Here is a 15,903-nt window from a genome sequence, read left to right as displayed (position 1 = left end):
ATTGTTGCTTGGTTTCAGAACCCAGTTGACAGGCCAGCGCGGTCGGTAATTACACGCGGTGGCAGCGGGACGCCCCCTGCGCGGTTCTGCCGCACGGGCTACGCCGCTGTCTCACGCGGGCTTTTTATATTTTGTTTCTGGGGCCACCCGTAACAAGACCGGTCAGCTGCACCACCGACAGTGTTATCATTAACGCTAACGCACGAGAGGCATTAATTAGCACGCGTGTGCGCGGCGGGGGATGCGGCAGCCCCCTTCACGGTCCGGCCGGCGGGCGTTACCACCCGGCAGCGGCGCCTGCACAGGCGCGCTGCGGGAGCTCCAACGGCCCGAGGGGCGCCGCCGGCCCCCGCCCTCGCGGGCACCCACCCGGGGGGGGGCGGGCACAGCCGGGCCCCGTTGCCCGCTGCCCGTCGCCACGGCCGCGGCGCACAGCCGGCCCCTGGCGCTCCGCCCGCTCGGGGCCTCCCCCGGGCCCGGACCCGCCGGGTCGGGGCCCGTCATAGAGCCCCGGGGCGCGATGCCCCCCCGGCCCCGCACGGGGCGCGCACACCGCCTGTGCCCGCCGCCGGCCCCACAGATGCGCAGTAGCACCTGCGCCGTACCGGAACAAACGGCTGACGTCACCGGCATCCCATAGGGCGCCGCGAGCAGGCCGCCTACGTCAGTCTATTTCCGGGACAGCCAAGGGAAGGTTTAAACGGTCGCGGCGGCGCTTCCGAAGCGCGGCAGCTGCCGGGCTCAGTCATGGTGCGGCCGCTACTTGTCCCATTGCCATACGGGGCGCTGGGGGGGAGCCCCGCGTTGCCGCCCTCTGATGAAAAAGGGGGCGGGGACGCTAGGCAGCCAGCTAATCAGCAGCAAAGAATTCCTTGGGAGCCACCAATCAGAAATGCCTGTTTCCAAAATAAGGGTGACGAGCCAATGGGGAAGCCCGCGCTTCTAGGGCTCCGGCCAATCAGGCTGGCCACAGGCCGCCCCCGCGGCCTCCCAGCAGCAGGGGGCGCCTGCGGCGGCGCTGCCGGGGGCGGGGCGGGGGCGGCGCTGCCGTTGTCGTCGTTGTCGCCGCCGTCGCCGTTGCGCCCCCCGGCTCGGTGGCTCCGCCTTTCACGGCGCTGCGCTCCCGCGGGGCTGAGGAGTAGGTAGGGGCTGCGCGGCGCGGGGGGGGAGGGGCGCGCTCCGCTTTCCGCGCGTGCGGCGGGGCCCCTCCGCCCGAGGAAGGCGCGCCCGGTCGCAGCCCGGCCCGGCTGCTGCCTTTCCGTCCCGCTCGGCGGGAGCCGCTCCCGCCCTTCCCCTCGCCGCGGGGGCCAGCCGCTCTCCGGCCGAGGGTGGGGCCGCGCCGCCGCCCGGCCCCTCCCAGCGGTGCAAGCAGCCCTCCCGCTGCCGGTTGCCTGCGGGGGGCGTCGGGCGCCGCCAGTTGTGCGGGAGAAGTTGGCGGGCCCGGGTAGCGGCCGCCCCCGGGGAGGGCTCCCCGCGGCAGCCGGGTGGCGCGAACAAAGGCGGCGGCAGGCGGGCCCGGTGCGGGGCGGGCTGAGGGCGCCGGGCGCACTAGGCTCTGGCCTGGCCCGGGCCGGGCCGGGCCGCGGTGGTTGGCGGCCAGGGAGCTCTTCTCCTGTTGCTCCGGCTCGCCAGTGCAGCCCCGGCTCGCAGTGTGCCCGGGCCCGCCGTGCCGTGCTTAGGGCGGGCGGGAGGAGCCCCGCGGCCGCCGCGCCTAGCCGGGCCCGCCGCAGCGGGGGCTCGGCCGTCGGGAGAACGCGGGGCCCGTTTCTATCCCTTCGGTTTGCGGAGGCGGTTCCCGCTCCGGCAGCGCTGCTACGGTTGGCTTGCAGAAAGTCCTGTCTATGTTGCAGGATGTAATAAAAAAAACATAAAAAAACCAAACAAACAAACAAATAAACCCAAAACAACCAAACAACAAAACCAACAAAACCCGCAAGAAACCCAACCCAAACGCAAAGGCTGTCAAATACACTCGTCAAAATCTGTTGACAGAGCTTGTCTTGGTGAAAATTCTGTTGATAGATCTGGACTTGGTGATAAGATACTCCTCGTTCAGCTTGGATTTTGGAGCTGTTCTTTACTAAGTGTCTAAGGGAGCCATAAACCAAAAGCTCCAGCCCCACTCCTGAATTTCCCGGGAAAATGAAGCAACTTAGAAAAGCACCTTTGTTCTCTCCTGTTTCTTTCATGGGTCTAGAAAAAGCCATGTAGGAAAGCTATCAAAACAGAAAACAAACCTTGAACTGTATCTTACTATTTCATGTGTGGGGAATGAGTGGGAGCAGATGTGGCTAAAAAATAAAGAATGTGGAATGAATCGATGTTAAACTGTTGGGGTGGGTGTCTTCTTGCATTTAATTTGGATATTTCATTTTGACAACAGCCAAGATTGTTTCTCTTTACAGAAATAAAAAGTGAGATAGTTATGTTTGTGGATTAAGTTGTTTTTTTGTTTGACGTAACGGAGTTGTGTGATTGTGGCCGGAAGTATTAGATGGAGCAGAGGAATTAACTCAAAACTATGGAAATGTGTGTCGTGTGCTGTTTTCCCTGTTTCCCCTGCAGCATGTTATGTGTTTGAAGTGTCTTATGTAATGACCCAGTGATGCATGAGCATAGTATTAAATCTTCTGTGCCTTTGCTATCCGAGGAAGATATTTCTAAAAGATTTTGTGTTAAGATTTCTGTTTTTCTTTCTTCATCTTGATGCCGGTCCAAGTCTGGTGAGCAGTTTACAATCTTTGTAATGTATGTTTTAATTTGCGCTGTAGTTTTTAAATGAATAATTGCAACTAATACCATCAGATGGTTAGGATAGGCAATGAAGTTGCCTTGAGAAGGCTGCTTTGGGTCAGGCTTGTTCTGTGTTGGGCAGATGCTTGATGTCCGGTTTGATTCTTGGTAGAGTTGGGAGTTGGGGGAATGGAGATGATTCTGCTGGTGAGTTCCTTCTATAGGAGGCAGTTAGGGTATAGCTGCACGTGTCCCACTTGCTTTTCTCACCTGTCTCTGTTGATGGAGGGACCTGCTCTCTTGTGCTTCTGGGGTGGAGATTATATGTATATAGCTTTTTGTAGCCAGATGCCTGAACAGATTATGCTGGTTGCTGCTGTTACTGGTGCAGGAGGTAGCAGCAGAGATCAGCTTTCACTTTTTATAGGTGAAAGGGATTTATGTGGCCTGCCTTTTAGTCATATATTCACTCCTACTGTTCTGTTGCAGTCTTCCCTGTTCTTTTTGCAGTCATCCCTTTATTCTAGGACCCAGAGTGTAACTTCTCTTTTCTGTACTGCAGTTTTCCTCTATGCAAACACTGGTGAGCTGTTCATGTTTTTATTTTACATGCAGACTTCTGTTTTCAGAACTTCTGATTGCTGATCAAAGTTTTGACATACAATGGTGTAGATGCTGGGTTAATTTTTGACTGAGTTGACTCTTTTTAGTTTGTTACCTCTTCTCCTGCCTGTGTCATAATGAGCGGGAAGAATGCTGATGCTAGAGTGCAAAAGGGGGTCTCTTTGCTCAGTGTGATTTTCACTAGACTTGCATCCCAGTCAAGGTTCCTAATTCAGCTGAACCACTGAGGCTGGTAGAGATCTATCGGCAGTGATCATGATAAAATTTTCAATGTGCTTTGTACTGTATAAAGATCTAATTTGAGATTTCTGTAACCCGGTAATTGCATTAATAGTCAACTCAGTGATGCATGGCAAGGGGATGCTTCTGTAAACACATCTATATGCTGCACTTTGTAAGTTTTAGCTCTGTGGAAAAGGAGGTGCAGTGAGGACCACTGTCTTGCAGTTGTTCGCAGCATTTAGGATTGAAGGTACAGAGAATGCTTATATGAAGTATTTATGACAACTGGAACCATTAATGTCAGTAACGAACAATAGCAGAATTATTTGGTCAGATGAAGGTCATTATTCCCAGTGGTAGTAGTTCTGGTCCCCAAATGCATTTTTCCTCTGTTCTCTGTTCACCTCTAAGCAAGCTGTCGGCGGAAGTGTATGCAGCAGGAGAAAAGACTTGGTCCTGTCCAGTTCCTTATCCTTTGGGAGTGAACTTTCAACTGGGGGAACTTGTGTGCATGGCAAACTGTAGATGAATTTGCAGTTTTAAAGTTAAAAGGCTAGATTGTTCAGAGTTTTAAGGAGTGTGACTTTCCATTTCAGAGTAACAAAGGGGCCTGTATTCCTTCTGCAGAAAACCCCAGCACTCTGTGTTCTGTATGAATTTATTGACTTGCCTTCCAAAGATCAATTTTGCCTTGCAAGATAGTCTAGCAACTGTTGTACTCCAAGCCCTTGTGCCTGAAGAATTATCCCAGGCCTATGCTAAATACTGTGAATATCCTTTAAAACTTATCTTGAATGCCTCAGAAGTGCCAAAATATAGAAAACAAGAAAATTCTCTTGCCCTGTGCTGTAAGGAAAACAAATAACCAGTCAGAGGTGTAAGTGGCTTTGTGTGAGAGAAAAGTGTACGTGTTGCTGTCTGCCAGAGCTGGTTCAAGCCTGTTTCCCTCCGTATCTCCCTTTTGTATAACTGGACCAGCATCTATCAGAAAAGGTGACATTGGCTACTGGCAGAGTACTTTCTGTCATTTGGCTCCTGCTTTTGTGAAACAGGGCAAGCTGAAGCCTGTGATAAAGATAAAACATTATAAATTGTTCTTTAACTTGTTTGGGTTTAGGCAGCTTTTTTTTTTTTTCTTTACTAGATTTAGTAAATTGAGCTTGTGTTGTTCATGTAATAGCAGTTGTCAAAATACTACATTTAATGCAACAATCAGTTCTGCCCATGACCTTAATTACTCATACATTTATCTGCCTTTTTTTTATTTTAGATCCCATGCTATTTTTTTCTTTCTTTTAGCTTGTCTCTTTCAGTGAACTGCACAAAGAGTAAAGCAAGAGTATAGGCTTTGCTTTTCTAGTAATAGTTACAAGCAGCAAAGCAACTTGTTAACTTTTTAAACGTATGTACATATGTATATTTGTTTTAAATTCTACTCCTGCAGGTGGAAAAGAAAAGCTGTTGCTAAATAGGTTGGGGTTTTTTAAACTTTGAAAGTGGATGGGTGACATTAAAAATCAAGACATGATTATTTGCCTTGTATATTACTGACTCTAATGTGTTTCTGGTTGCTCAGAAGGATCTAAGGATAATTTGGATGGGAGAGATGCTGTTAGGGTTGCTATCTGAAACAGTTTTAAATCCTCTGCAAAATCAAATACTGGGGCAATGCGACTGTCAAACTGTGTTAAGGAAAGATAACTTTAGTGTGTTAAGGAAAGATAACTTTTGCCTGAACATGGTACAGATGCAAATGACTAGGAAAACAATAGAAAACTGCCTAGAATAGTAAATTACACCACTCACATATGTTCATCACTTGCTAGCTATTCTTTTATCTGTGGTGCCAGTTTGTAATGTTTACATTAACTTTATTTTCATGGAGACATTGGATCTGGGCATCCTGAAGTTTCAGTATTCCATTTAATCTTTAATATTTATGCTAGAGGTGACAAATAAATGCAATTGTTACTGTGTTGGACTTTTTTCATCTCTTTGCAAGTTGTTCGTATGGAGTATTGGGGTTGTTTAAAATCAGTAAAGCTGATCTTAATGCTTGCCCAGATCTTGATACAGGATCACAGAATATCTCAAGGTTGAAGGGACCCATGAGGGTCGTTGAGTCCATCTCCCTCATCCTCACAGAAGCCTTACTAAAAAAAAAATAATTATGGACTTTTTAAAGTCGTGGTAAAAAGTCTAAGAATGAAGTGCACCACAGAAGTTCAAAAACAAATGGCATATAACGGAAACAAAGAACACCTTTGGTTTAAAACTAGTATCTTTTCAGTCAGCCTCATAATTCTGGGAGCCTGACGTGATTTGAGATTTGAGTTTGGCAGCAACAGGAGAAGTCAAGATGCCAACCATGGCACATAAGGGATCTCAATGGACTGGGGGAAGAAGAATGGGAAAACAGATATACACCAGGCTCTTGTGTTGTCAAGGTATTACTTTGTCAATTGATGATTCAGGGGACTAAAATATGTTTTACAGAGTTACTTGTTTTTGTGGGAAAGCATATACTGATATTGCTGCTGTCTTCGGTTAGTGTGAGAATTTCTTATTCTAAACCTAAACTGTGAATGAGTAAACAAAAAAATACTTGGATGCCCCATATATCTCCTTTTGGCATTTATAATTACATTTCTTCATCGACATGCTATTGTAATTCATTAAAACATTTTTCTTATAATAAATAAATCTTCCATGTATGTGCTAAAAGTACAGTGTGTGTTACTAACTTGTGGAAGAAAAGTTGATGCATAAAATAACCACAAACTCATTTTGTAACCATTTTTCATGTTATTTCCTCTGGAGAGTAGATTACTGAGTGCTATTTATATACCTAAACAAGCAATAGCTGAACAATTCATGTTGGCGAACTATTGTAGCTGTTCATGATCTACAGACCTTTCTGTATATTTTATTTTATTTTTTATTTAAAAAGTGTGCTGATATTAGGAGGTCACAGTGGGAAGTGAGGTGAAACGGGGGCCTTGGAGTGCTTCCATTAATTTGTTTAGTGACCTTAAGAAAATTACTGCTTCTTATGATCATTTAGGAATGTGTTACAATAAGACTAACTCTTAATGACTTGAAATTATGTTGACTTCATGTATTTATTTTTTGATGCTTTGGAAATGTTTGTAAACATTATTAGAGCTCTTCAGATCATTTCATGATTCCAAATCATTCATGGAAAGTAGGGTATCTTCTCCATCTGGTTTCTATTCTCATTTGCAATTTTCTTGAGTTTGCTAGGAATTACTTTGTTTTTTTGCTTTACTGTGTTTTCATTCTTCCATCATTGATGTCTAATGGTAACCTGGCACAAAATACAGGCTTTTTTTAGCTTAGTAGCTTAGTTTCCAGACTAACAGAGACATACTGCATGCAGTTAGGTTTTTTATTTTTACAAAAAGTAATTTTCATCACCAAAAAAATGTATTTCCTCAAGCTAAAAGCCTTTTTCTGAATTTCAGTGTTTTGAGAACAAAACTTTGTCTTGGTGATCTTTCTTGTAAAAATAAGTTGTGTTCTTACATTGCAGTTAGTCACAACTGTATGCAGCTGTGCTGCTGTGCTGCCGTGCTGCAGGCAGCCTTATCTTGAAGGTTATACAGATTGTTTTAGCCTGTTCAACTCCAACGTCTGTAAATCTAGTAAATGAAAGAGTCGTGAAGGAAAAAAAAAAATCAGTGATCAAGACTGTTTAAATTGGATTGAAATGTCAAGCTGGTGATGTGAAATTATATTAATGTAATACAGTTTTAAAAATGAATTTGAAAACTGGTAGTTTCCAAGACGTTCACCTTGGTCAATTGGTAGATATTATTAAATCAGTAGTATTTTGCTTCTGATTACACCGTGGCAGTTGGGTGATGATGAGAGACTCAAGAATTAGGCAATGGTAGTTTTCTGATCAGTTTGGGTTTTATTAATAAATATACCAGGGTCTTGAATTTATTTCTACTCCAACAAATAAATAAAAGAAGTGTAAAGTTATTAAAAGGGGACAGTGGAGCCTTAGCTTGGTTTAGCAGTAATGCATGCAAGCTGTGCTTGTAATTTGGTTTAGTTTTGCTAAAACGGCTCAGCATCAGAGTAAATAAGTGGAAAACCAAAGATAAAGTAGAAATTGGAAGAAAGGTCTTCAGTAGAAGTGTTGTGTAACTGGGCTGTTGGTTTTGACTTGGGGCTTCTACCTGTATTGCTGTGGGCACTTCAGTGTTTGAGGTTTTCCTCAGAGTGTGTGTGCTGAAGCTGTGCTGCAGTATCATCTGTGTGTTATGGACTTGGTGTTGCTGTGAGATTGGATCCTTCTGGTCCAAATGCAAAATGCTATATATTAACAGCCATTTATCTTTATTCCTTTTTGAGGAGTGGCATATCTGAAAAGTGGATGTTCACGATAACATGTCCAATGTGTCAGAAGAGAGGAGCACTAGACAACAGGACATTAAGAAAGGACTCCAATTTATAGAGTATGATTTTTGTGGTTTTATTCTTGTTCGCTTATATATGTGAGATGGATAGCTCTGGGAAAGTCCCTTTAATATAGCACCAGCGGAGGACAGAGGAGAACTTGTGTTTCTGCTCAGAGTATTTGCTAAAACTCCTCAGAGTATTTGCTTATCTTACACAGAAATGGGGAGCAGTCTTAAAGAAAAGACAGAAGCCCTCTTTGTTCCCAAACAGCAGATTCAAGGTGGGAGGGTATTCCTTTTCTGCATTTGAGAAAAAACAGCATTGATTTTTTTTTTTTGTGGGTAGAAAATGATAGCCTGAAAATCCACCTTATGCTTATGGACAACTACACCTGAGACTAGGTTGCTACTGAAAGGGATGGGTTTGCTCACCACCACCACCATGTTTCAACTCTCTAGAGTGAGAATGTAACCTGATGAAAAAATGATCTTAGTAGTCAATTTTCATTTGATGCAATGCCAAAATCTTCTCTAGAATAGAAGATCCTGGCTAGCTTAAAATCATTGTGAAATTTCACACTAGTTCGCTGCTCACATAAGGCATTCTTAAAAAATAAAAAAGGTGACTGCCCTCTTAAAAATTATTTAGAAACAGGTTCTCAGCCAACCTATGGAAAGAATTTCTGGTTTTCTTCCTGAAAAGTTAAAAGTAAATACCTCTTTTCTGTGCTAGAGAAAATGTCTGTTGTCATACAGAAGACCTCTTATAATTCCTGTACTGTCATTGGTATGACTTAATTAAAATTGATAAGTTCTTTTGACAGATAGTAATTTTATAATAATTACAAGAAAATTGCAGTTCTCCTTATGTACAACCTGTTTCTGCAAAGTGGAGGGAAGTAAGTTTTTAAACAAACAACATCGGGGTTTTAAACTTGGAGCATTCCAAACCTTAGTAAGTTTTAAACAGCACAGTTAAGACTGGCTATGTAACTTTAAATGAAAATGAGTCATTAGTAATAAGAAAACATGAATGTTTAATCAAAACTGATCTACAGCGCTCCTGCCTTGTTCAGTGCGGGCAATAGACAATATTTAGAGATTTGCCTGTTGCAGCAAGTGAGACTGCTTTTAGTAAGAACCAGTATTCTGTGATAATCTTTTAAGCAATATGTATGAGTAAATTTTGCAATTTCTTTTTCTAGATCTACTTTGCCCTACCCAGGGACACAAGAACAATATGAGGTAATGAAATTACTTCTGCGTTTCCAGAAAGGTTTTTAACACAGACCTGGATTACTATATTTATTCTTGCCTTTAATCATCATTTAAGTAATGATACAGTATGAATGGTGATTTACAATGTGTCAGTATTGGAGGTGGAGGATTAACATTGTGATACAGATATTCAGGTATTTTGATGCCCAGAATTCACTTGTACAGCAGTTCAGATTAACTCTTTCTCTACTGGTGTTAGGGATGAATTTGGGACATCCATTGTATAAAACAATGTGCTATTCTAAATTTAGAAGAGCCCAGCAAAAGTGACATAAAAACCCCTCAGTCATATAAATGTTAACATATTTTGTTTCTGTACATGTTGTTATTTTGAATAATTTTTGACTTATTTTCAGACTCGTCTTTTCAGCATTGTTACCTAATAGTAAATGATTTCACTGGATTTGAGAACATACTAGATAAAAATGCAATCATTCTGATAGTTTTAGATTAAAAAACCCCTTCTGCTCTGCCAAAGCAACCTTTTTGTACTACTGGTTTGCCAGTTGCTATGGCTGCTGCTTGCTGAAAAATGTATGGAACATATGTATGTCTTTTTAAAGTTACTTACACCAAGTAATTATTTTATCAGTAGTTCAGCCTTTATTTTATTTACATGTATTGTGGTGTTGAATATTAGAGATTGTCATGGAAAAATATCAGAAGAAAAATACTAATCTAGACAAAAGGTTTGCATTTCAATTCTGTGAAGTTGCGAGTATAAATTTTCTGGTTTAAAATGTATTTGGAAATACAGAAGATCAGAAAACTGCTGTTGATGAGTGTTTCTTTCCTTTGTTCCAGTTATTTATACGAGAGCTTGTTAGAAATCTTTTTAATGAAGGGAATGATGTATATCGAGAAGGTGATTGGAGAGGATCACTGAGTCACTATACAGAAGCTATAAACATAGCTGATTATGCCAATTCTGAAGAAATCCATGTATCTGATGATATTTTAGAGAAGCTGCACGTGAACAGGATAGCATGTTTTTCAAATATGGTAAGCTTCTGTTTAAACTGTGTGATTTCTCCAGAACAATGTGCTAACAGTGTATGAAGATACGGACAGTTTCCTAGCGAGCGAAAAGCTCTTGGCTTGAGAATTGCCATGTTTCAAATCATCGCTTTGGCATGTTCTCTACAAGTATAATCATGGAGATCTTTTAAGTTAGAATACTAGAATATTAACGTAAGAGAGATGCTAGGTTTGAAAGCTGATGGAATGGTGTTTGTATCCATTGATACTGCTGATTGTACCTGCCTCTGCTGCTTTCTCTGTAGAATAAGATGGCTCTTGTGAAAGAGCTAAATTGTCTTCATAACTGTTACTAGATTTTACATGAATGATGGCACTGCTTGTTTTTAGTTGCATAAGTCGCTGACTTAGCAACACTCATACATGCAGTGTGCAGTGGCCTTGGTGAATGTTTTATATAGTGTTTCAATACCTTCATCTAATACAGTTTACATTCGATATTTCAATGATAATAGTTCTGATTAGTGCCTTTGGGTTTTTTTCCTCCTCATAGGGTTTGCATGAAAAGGTTCTAGAAGACTGTGAGATAGCATTAAGATTGAATGAAAACAATTTCAGAGCGCTCTATCGGAAAGCAAAAGCTTTGAATGAACTGGGCAGGTATAAGAAGGCTTATGATGCTGTAGCAAAATGTTCTCTTGCTGTGCCACAGGTAGGTATATGACATATTGATGATTATTTTTAAAGATTTAATACAGAAAACATATATGAAGGCCATTAAAGGCTTTTTGTTTTGTTGTTTGTTTTTTTTTTTTAATGCAGTAAAACATTTTTATTCCTTGAAGAATTGTTTTTTTGCTGTGGAAGTGAAGGCTAATAGCAGAGATGATAGTCCCCAAACTCAGTTTATTGTGTTAACTTTCAGGAGTAGAAATAGTGGCTTTGCAGTGGGAGTCAAGAGCCATAGATGTTTGCAATAAACACTAGAACTGCTGAATTAATTGTTTAAAATTCTCTGCAGTCAGAAGTATACTCACGACATAAGGAGAAAATCTATTGTTATAACATACAGTATAGGGGTATTTTTTATAACTGTGTTTTAGCTTTCCAGGTGTTTAGTAACGTTCTTATTTGTGCATTTTCTCCATCTGAATCACTTGCTATGCAAGTGAATCACTAATCTTAGACTATCTGTATTAGAAAGCAGCGTGTGGCGTAATAGGAGAGGATCTGCAATGCTGGTCCTGAGGATCTGATTTCTGTGGTGGTTTGGGAGTGGGTTTCTTTGTTTTTTTTTAAGAGTTGGAGTGCATCAGGTGCTCTCCTGCAGCACTTCCAGTTTAGTTTCATCCAAAATGTATCTAATTTGGCTTTCTGAGATCCTTCATAATGTGAACTAACAAGCAGTGAGTGAGGATGATTGAGATTTCACTGCAGAAACGCATTGTTGATTTGAACCAAAATACTGATGGAAACTACATGCTTTGCTCAAAACAGACTGATCACGGGACAGAGTACTGTGTTGCTTTTTTTTTTTTTTTTCTTTTTATATTAAAGTTACAGTGAAATGGCTAGACAAACTGTTGAGCATAGGTTTACCTCTTGATATAGAGGACGTTTCAGTTGTGTTTCCAAAGACAGAATCAGCTTATTTGAACATGTAACTCTGGTTCCTCACTTTGCACCTCCAGATTTGAATGTTTTTGCTTAAGGTTTATATGCCTTTATGTAAGTTTTATAAAGAGCTTTTTCTAGCTGTAGCGCATGTTCTTAAAGCTAAATAAAAAAAAAAATATTAAAAGTATAGTTACAGGACAGAGTGAAATAAGACCAGGTTTTTAACTCAACTTTTCTAGTTGTATGATGGAATTGCTGCCAAAATATGGAGTTCTCATTAAATATTCAGCAGTGTTATGTAGTAGCTGACATAATGGTGATCAGAAATGTGGCCCTCAGTTTGTGTAAAACCAAAATGAGAAAAACCTCCTATCCTGTCAAAGAGCAAACACCCTCCTCAAATAAACAAAAAATACCCACTCACAAAAACCCCCACTTCTCTGAACTTCTCTGGTTTTGGGAAAACCTGTATGTTATTTTAAATTCAAATAAATGGAAGAGAAGGATAGTTCTATTTTTTAGCTTTAAAAAAAATTCCAAATATTGAAGTAATTTTGCTTGAAGGTAGCTGTATTTTTCAGTGTTAGCTTGCAGTCCCATGTGTTTGTGAAAGAGTAAAGATGCATTGAGACATCCTGCTTATGGGAATCTTTCAGAATATAGACTGAGATGTAAATGGACGTCTTGACCAGATGACAATACATGTAAATTATGAAATTCTATTTATGTCTTTTTAGGATGAAAGTGTGATTAAGCTTACCCAAGAACTAGCTCAAAAACTAGGCTTAAAAATAAGGAAAGCATATGTAAGAGCAAAGGTAAGGTTTTCTTGTAGCATTGTACACGTTGAGGTTTCACTCACTTGGTATCAGTTTTGTATTTAATGAAGGTATCTTTTCATTGCAGCCACCCTCCTCAAATTCAATTTCTAGTGATGTATCAACTCAGGTAAGTTTTTACATGTTTCAGGTGCAAGCTGGCTTTAAATTACAGGGAATAATTGTTTCATAATTTTGTGATGATGAAGGGAAAGTGGTGGAATTGACATTTTATGTAAGATGCTGTTATTTTGGGCTTTAGGGTTCTCTTGATCTTTGTGTTCGGTTTTGCTGTATATTTATGGCAGCATGGTAATTTATGATTATCATCCAGGTTATCTTTATAGAATAAACATTAGCTAAAACATTAAATCCAGTGTAATGAATATATTTACTTTTAATGTCTTGAGGTAAAGGCATAGTTAACGTGCTTATTTATTTCATTTTGTTGACAATCATCAAAGCTAAGCATGCTGGGATAAAAATCCCTTTTAATTTATGCATTTGTCCAAGTTGGACCTTGGTTAGCAGCCAAACTTGCCTTTATCTTGCTATTTGTAATGTGTCTGAACAGCAGTAACAGAGTCCATCTTTATCCTACAGACTTTTTTCATGGGAACATAGACAGTTCAGCTGTAAATGTGCGAGGAAACATAGGAAGAGCTCAGTTAACGTAATGTTTAGACTCTCATTCACTGAAGTATCACTCTCCCTTTTGTTGGTTGGTTGCAGATTTTTAGTGATACCGTGAGTGGATTTTAGTCTCTAAATGGATGCTTTATCTAAAAAATTATTTGACCTTTAAATTCCATTAGATTTCATAAATTTCAAATTTTATAAGACCTAAATTTCTGAGGACTTACATTTTTACTCTGTAAATATGTATTTGAAAATTTTTAGTGGCTCTTGTGCAAAGTGCTGAGAGGTGCTTTTTTTTTTCACTTACAGAATTCTTCTTCTGTAGAAGATATTGAGTTAGGTGAGTCTTGTTGTGTTACAATATTAATGCTAGCAAGCTAGATATGCCGTGCATATTTGTTAGGAAATTTCTTAAGAAAATGAATCTTGTCACTTGAAAGATCTGTTGCAAAAAGTTTGATCTTTTTATCTTTAAAACTACATATTTAAGTGGCTGAGCAGATTTCCTTTTGGTCTCTTCAACTTGATATCATTGTAACTGCTCCTATAGTGATCATCTCATAACTGTTGTCTTTAACTTGGAAAAATAGGGAGTGGAGAATAGGCCAGAGATTTAGTCAAGTATCAGGTCTGTAACTTTTCTTGTCTTTTTTATTTTGAGTAATATATAAACACTGAGATATAGGTACACGTGAATTAGAAGTTAGTGGAAGCTGAAGGCATTTAATGTGGTTTTGCTTAAATATTCTTCATGTTTCTCTACTTGCTCACCTCCCACGTTGTCAGGGTAAAAGTTATGGAAGATATTTTTACATCTTTGAACAAAAGTTCCAGTCATTCCCATTTTATCTGTTTCAGATTTATCTGACCAGAAGAAAGAGATGGTTTCTGCTGCTTCTTCATCAAACTTTGTTTCTGAAGTGTCTAAAGTGGCATCAGTACCTGTACCATCTTTAGCTTCTGTTATGCCTCTTCAGGTGGAAAAGCTTTCTTTGCCTTCTGCAGTTTTGGCAAATGGAGGGAATGTTTCTTTCTCTATGCCAGAAGCATGTTTAGATTGTGGAGATGGAGATATAATTATTGGTGAAGAACTTGATGAATTACTTGACTCTGTGCCTGATCCAGATGAAAGCATAATGGTAAGACTTTTTTGTTTGTTTTCTTTCTCAGAAGATTGTCCTTATGAGTGCAATCTTGTATTTTTTCAAGTGGGTTAGTAGTGAAATGCGGGTTACCTTTCCTAGTTACATTGAGCTGTATTTGTGCATATTTGGGTTGATTTTCTCAGGTGCCGATGCTTGTAAATGTGGCTGTAAAGATACTAACTAGGACCCAGCAGAACTCCAAGGACAATTACATTGGGTTTACATGTTAGAAGACCTGAGTGAAGTTGCTGGGAGAGAGAGATTACTTCAGAAATACTGCTACATGCTACTATTAATACTACCACAGTGGGAGGGATACTATTTCCAGGGAGTACTATGAAAGTGAAGTAGGCGTTTGAAGTCTGGGCTAGTTTGTAATGTTTTTTTGGTGCAAATAAACCCTCTCAGGACCTGAGGGTGTGTTGGAGTGTTCACCCTGTAGCTGTATAAATTATAGTTAAGCACATGCTGTTAGCTTTGCAGGACAGTAGTGCCTGTGCTGTAGTCTCTTAGTGCGTTCACTAGTATCTCTGCAGTTGGAGCATTGTCCAGATCCATTTCCTGGACAACCAGAAATAGTTAGACCATCATGAGTTTAACTTTTTATATTTTTTAGAGGAGATTATTAGAGAAGTTTAGGCATGTGAAGAGTTGATCTCCATTACGCCGTCCTTCCACAGCTAGAACAGGCTATGAAGCATACAGAGTTCTTCAACTATTGGTCAAAACAAGAGCTCTGATTGCTGAGCAGAGATGCCTGAACTTCTTACCAAGGGTACTGACTCTGCTGTGGCCCTGCCAGTCATGTGGAGCCCTTACTATTGCAGTGGTAAATGAGGCTGTGGTATATTTAATTCTTCAGTTAGTTGGGATTTTAATTCCTCATTCAGCTGTGGATGCAGTTGTAAATAATTAAAAAATGATTGGGCTTCTAATTCTCTTGTTTTATGCACTTAGTTTTGTAGCAATTATTTTGGAAATGTAGAAAGTAATTATTTTGAAGAGACCCGAGGAAGCTTGTTGTAGTGAAAAATAAGAGAGGAAATAAAATCTTCCAAGACAGACTGCCGTCTTGTGTAGTGCAGAATCTTGAGTGAGTTGTAGGCTAGCAACTTGGGGAACAGAGGGAGTTCCACGTTGGCCAAACTGTGCAGAACGATTTGGTCAGCCTCCATACAAGGGGGAAGCTTCTTGGGATGACAGAAGGGAGAGAAACTCCCCCACTTGCTAGGTCCCTAACAACGGTGTGCAGAAGGACACGTTATTTTCTATGGTGAAAAGAAGGTGATCAGGCCTTTGCTGAACATGGTTTCATTTGATGGTATCTGAAGATTTATTTAAAAGCTAACTCTTTACTGTACTGCAATTTGAATTATATTCTCTTTATTTAGAAAAAAAACATGTTGATTTCTGTCTCTT

At 40.9% G+C, this 15,903-nt stretch overlaps 1 protein-coding gene across 3 annotated transcripts in view; it reads left to right on the top strand.

Annotated features, from left to right (window-relative positions):
• The first annotated feature begins 1,018 nt into the window (after positions 1-1,018).
• The window catches only part of ZC3H7A (zinc finger CCCH-type containing 7A), a 30,088-nt gene continuing 15,203 nt past the window's right edge, over positions 1,019-15,903 (top strand). The window contains exons 1-9 of one of the 3 annotated variants that reach the window (XM_080386831.1): positions 1,019-1,138; positions 7,963-8,066; positions 9,215-9,254; positions 10,092-10,289; positions 10,819-10,977; positions 12,620-12,700; positions 12,789-12,830; positions 13,649-13,679; positions 14,198-14,478. In XM_080386831.1, coding sequence (XP_080242957.1) covers positions 7,999-8,066; positions 9,215-9,254; positions 10,092-10,289; positions 10,819-10,977; positions 12,620-12,700; positions 12,789-12,830; positions 13,649-13,679; positions 14,198-14,478 — 900 coding nt within the window. In that variant the 5' untranslated portion in view covers positions 1,019-1,138; positions 7,963-7,998. Of the gene's footprint in view, positions 1,143-7,962; positions 8,067-9,214; positions 9,255-10,091; positions 10,290-10,818; positions 10,978-12,619; positions 12,701-12,788; positions 12,831-13,648; positions 13,680-14,197; positions 14,479-15,903 lie in introns of all 3 variants that reach the window. The other 2 variants (XR_013928000.1, XM_080386830.1) reach the window with 2 other exon arrangements.

The sequence above is a fragment of the Falco punctatus genome (genome assembly GCF_963210335.1).
Source record: "Falco punctatus genome assembly, chromosome: 4".
Taxonomy (NCBI): Eukaryota; Metazoa; Chordata; class Aves; order Falconiformes; family Falconidae; genus Falco; species Falco punctatus.
The sequence above is the reverse complement of the archived record's forward strand: the minus strand, read 5'-3'. Positions and strand labels throughout refer to the sequence as shown.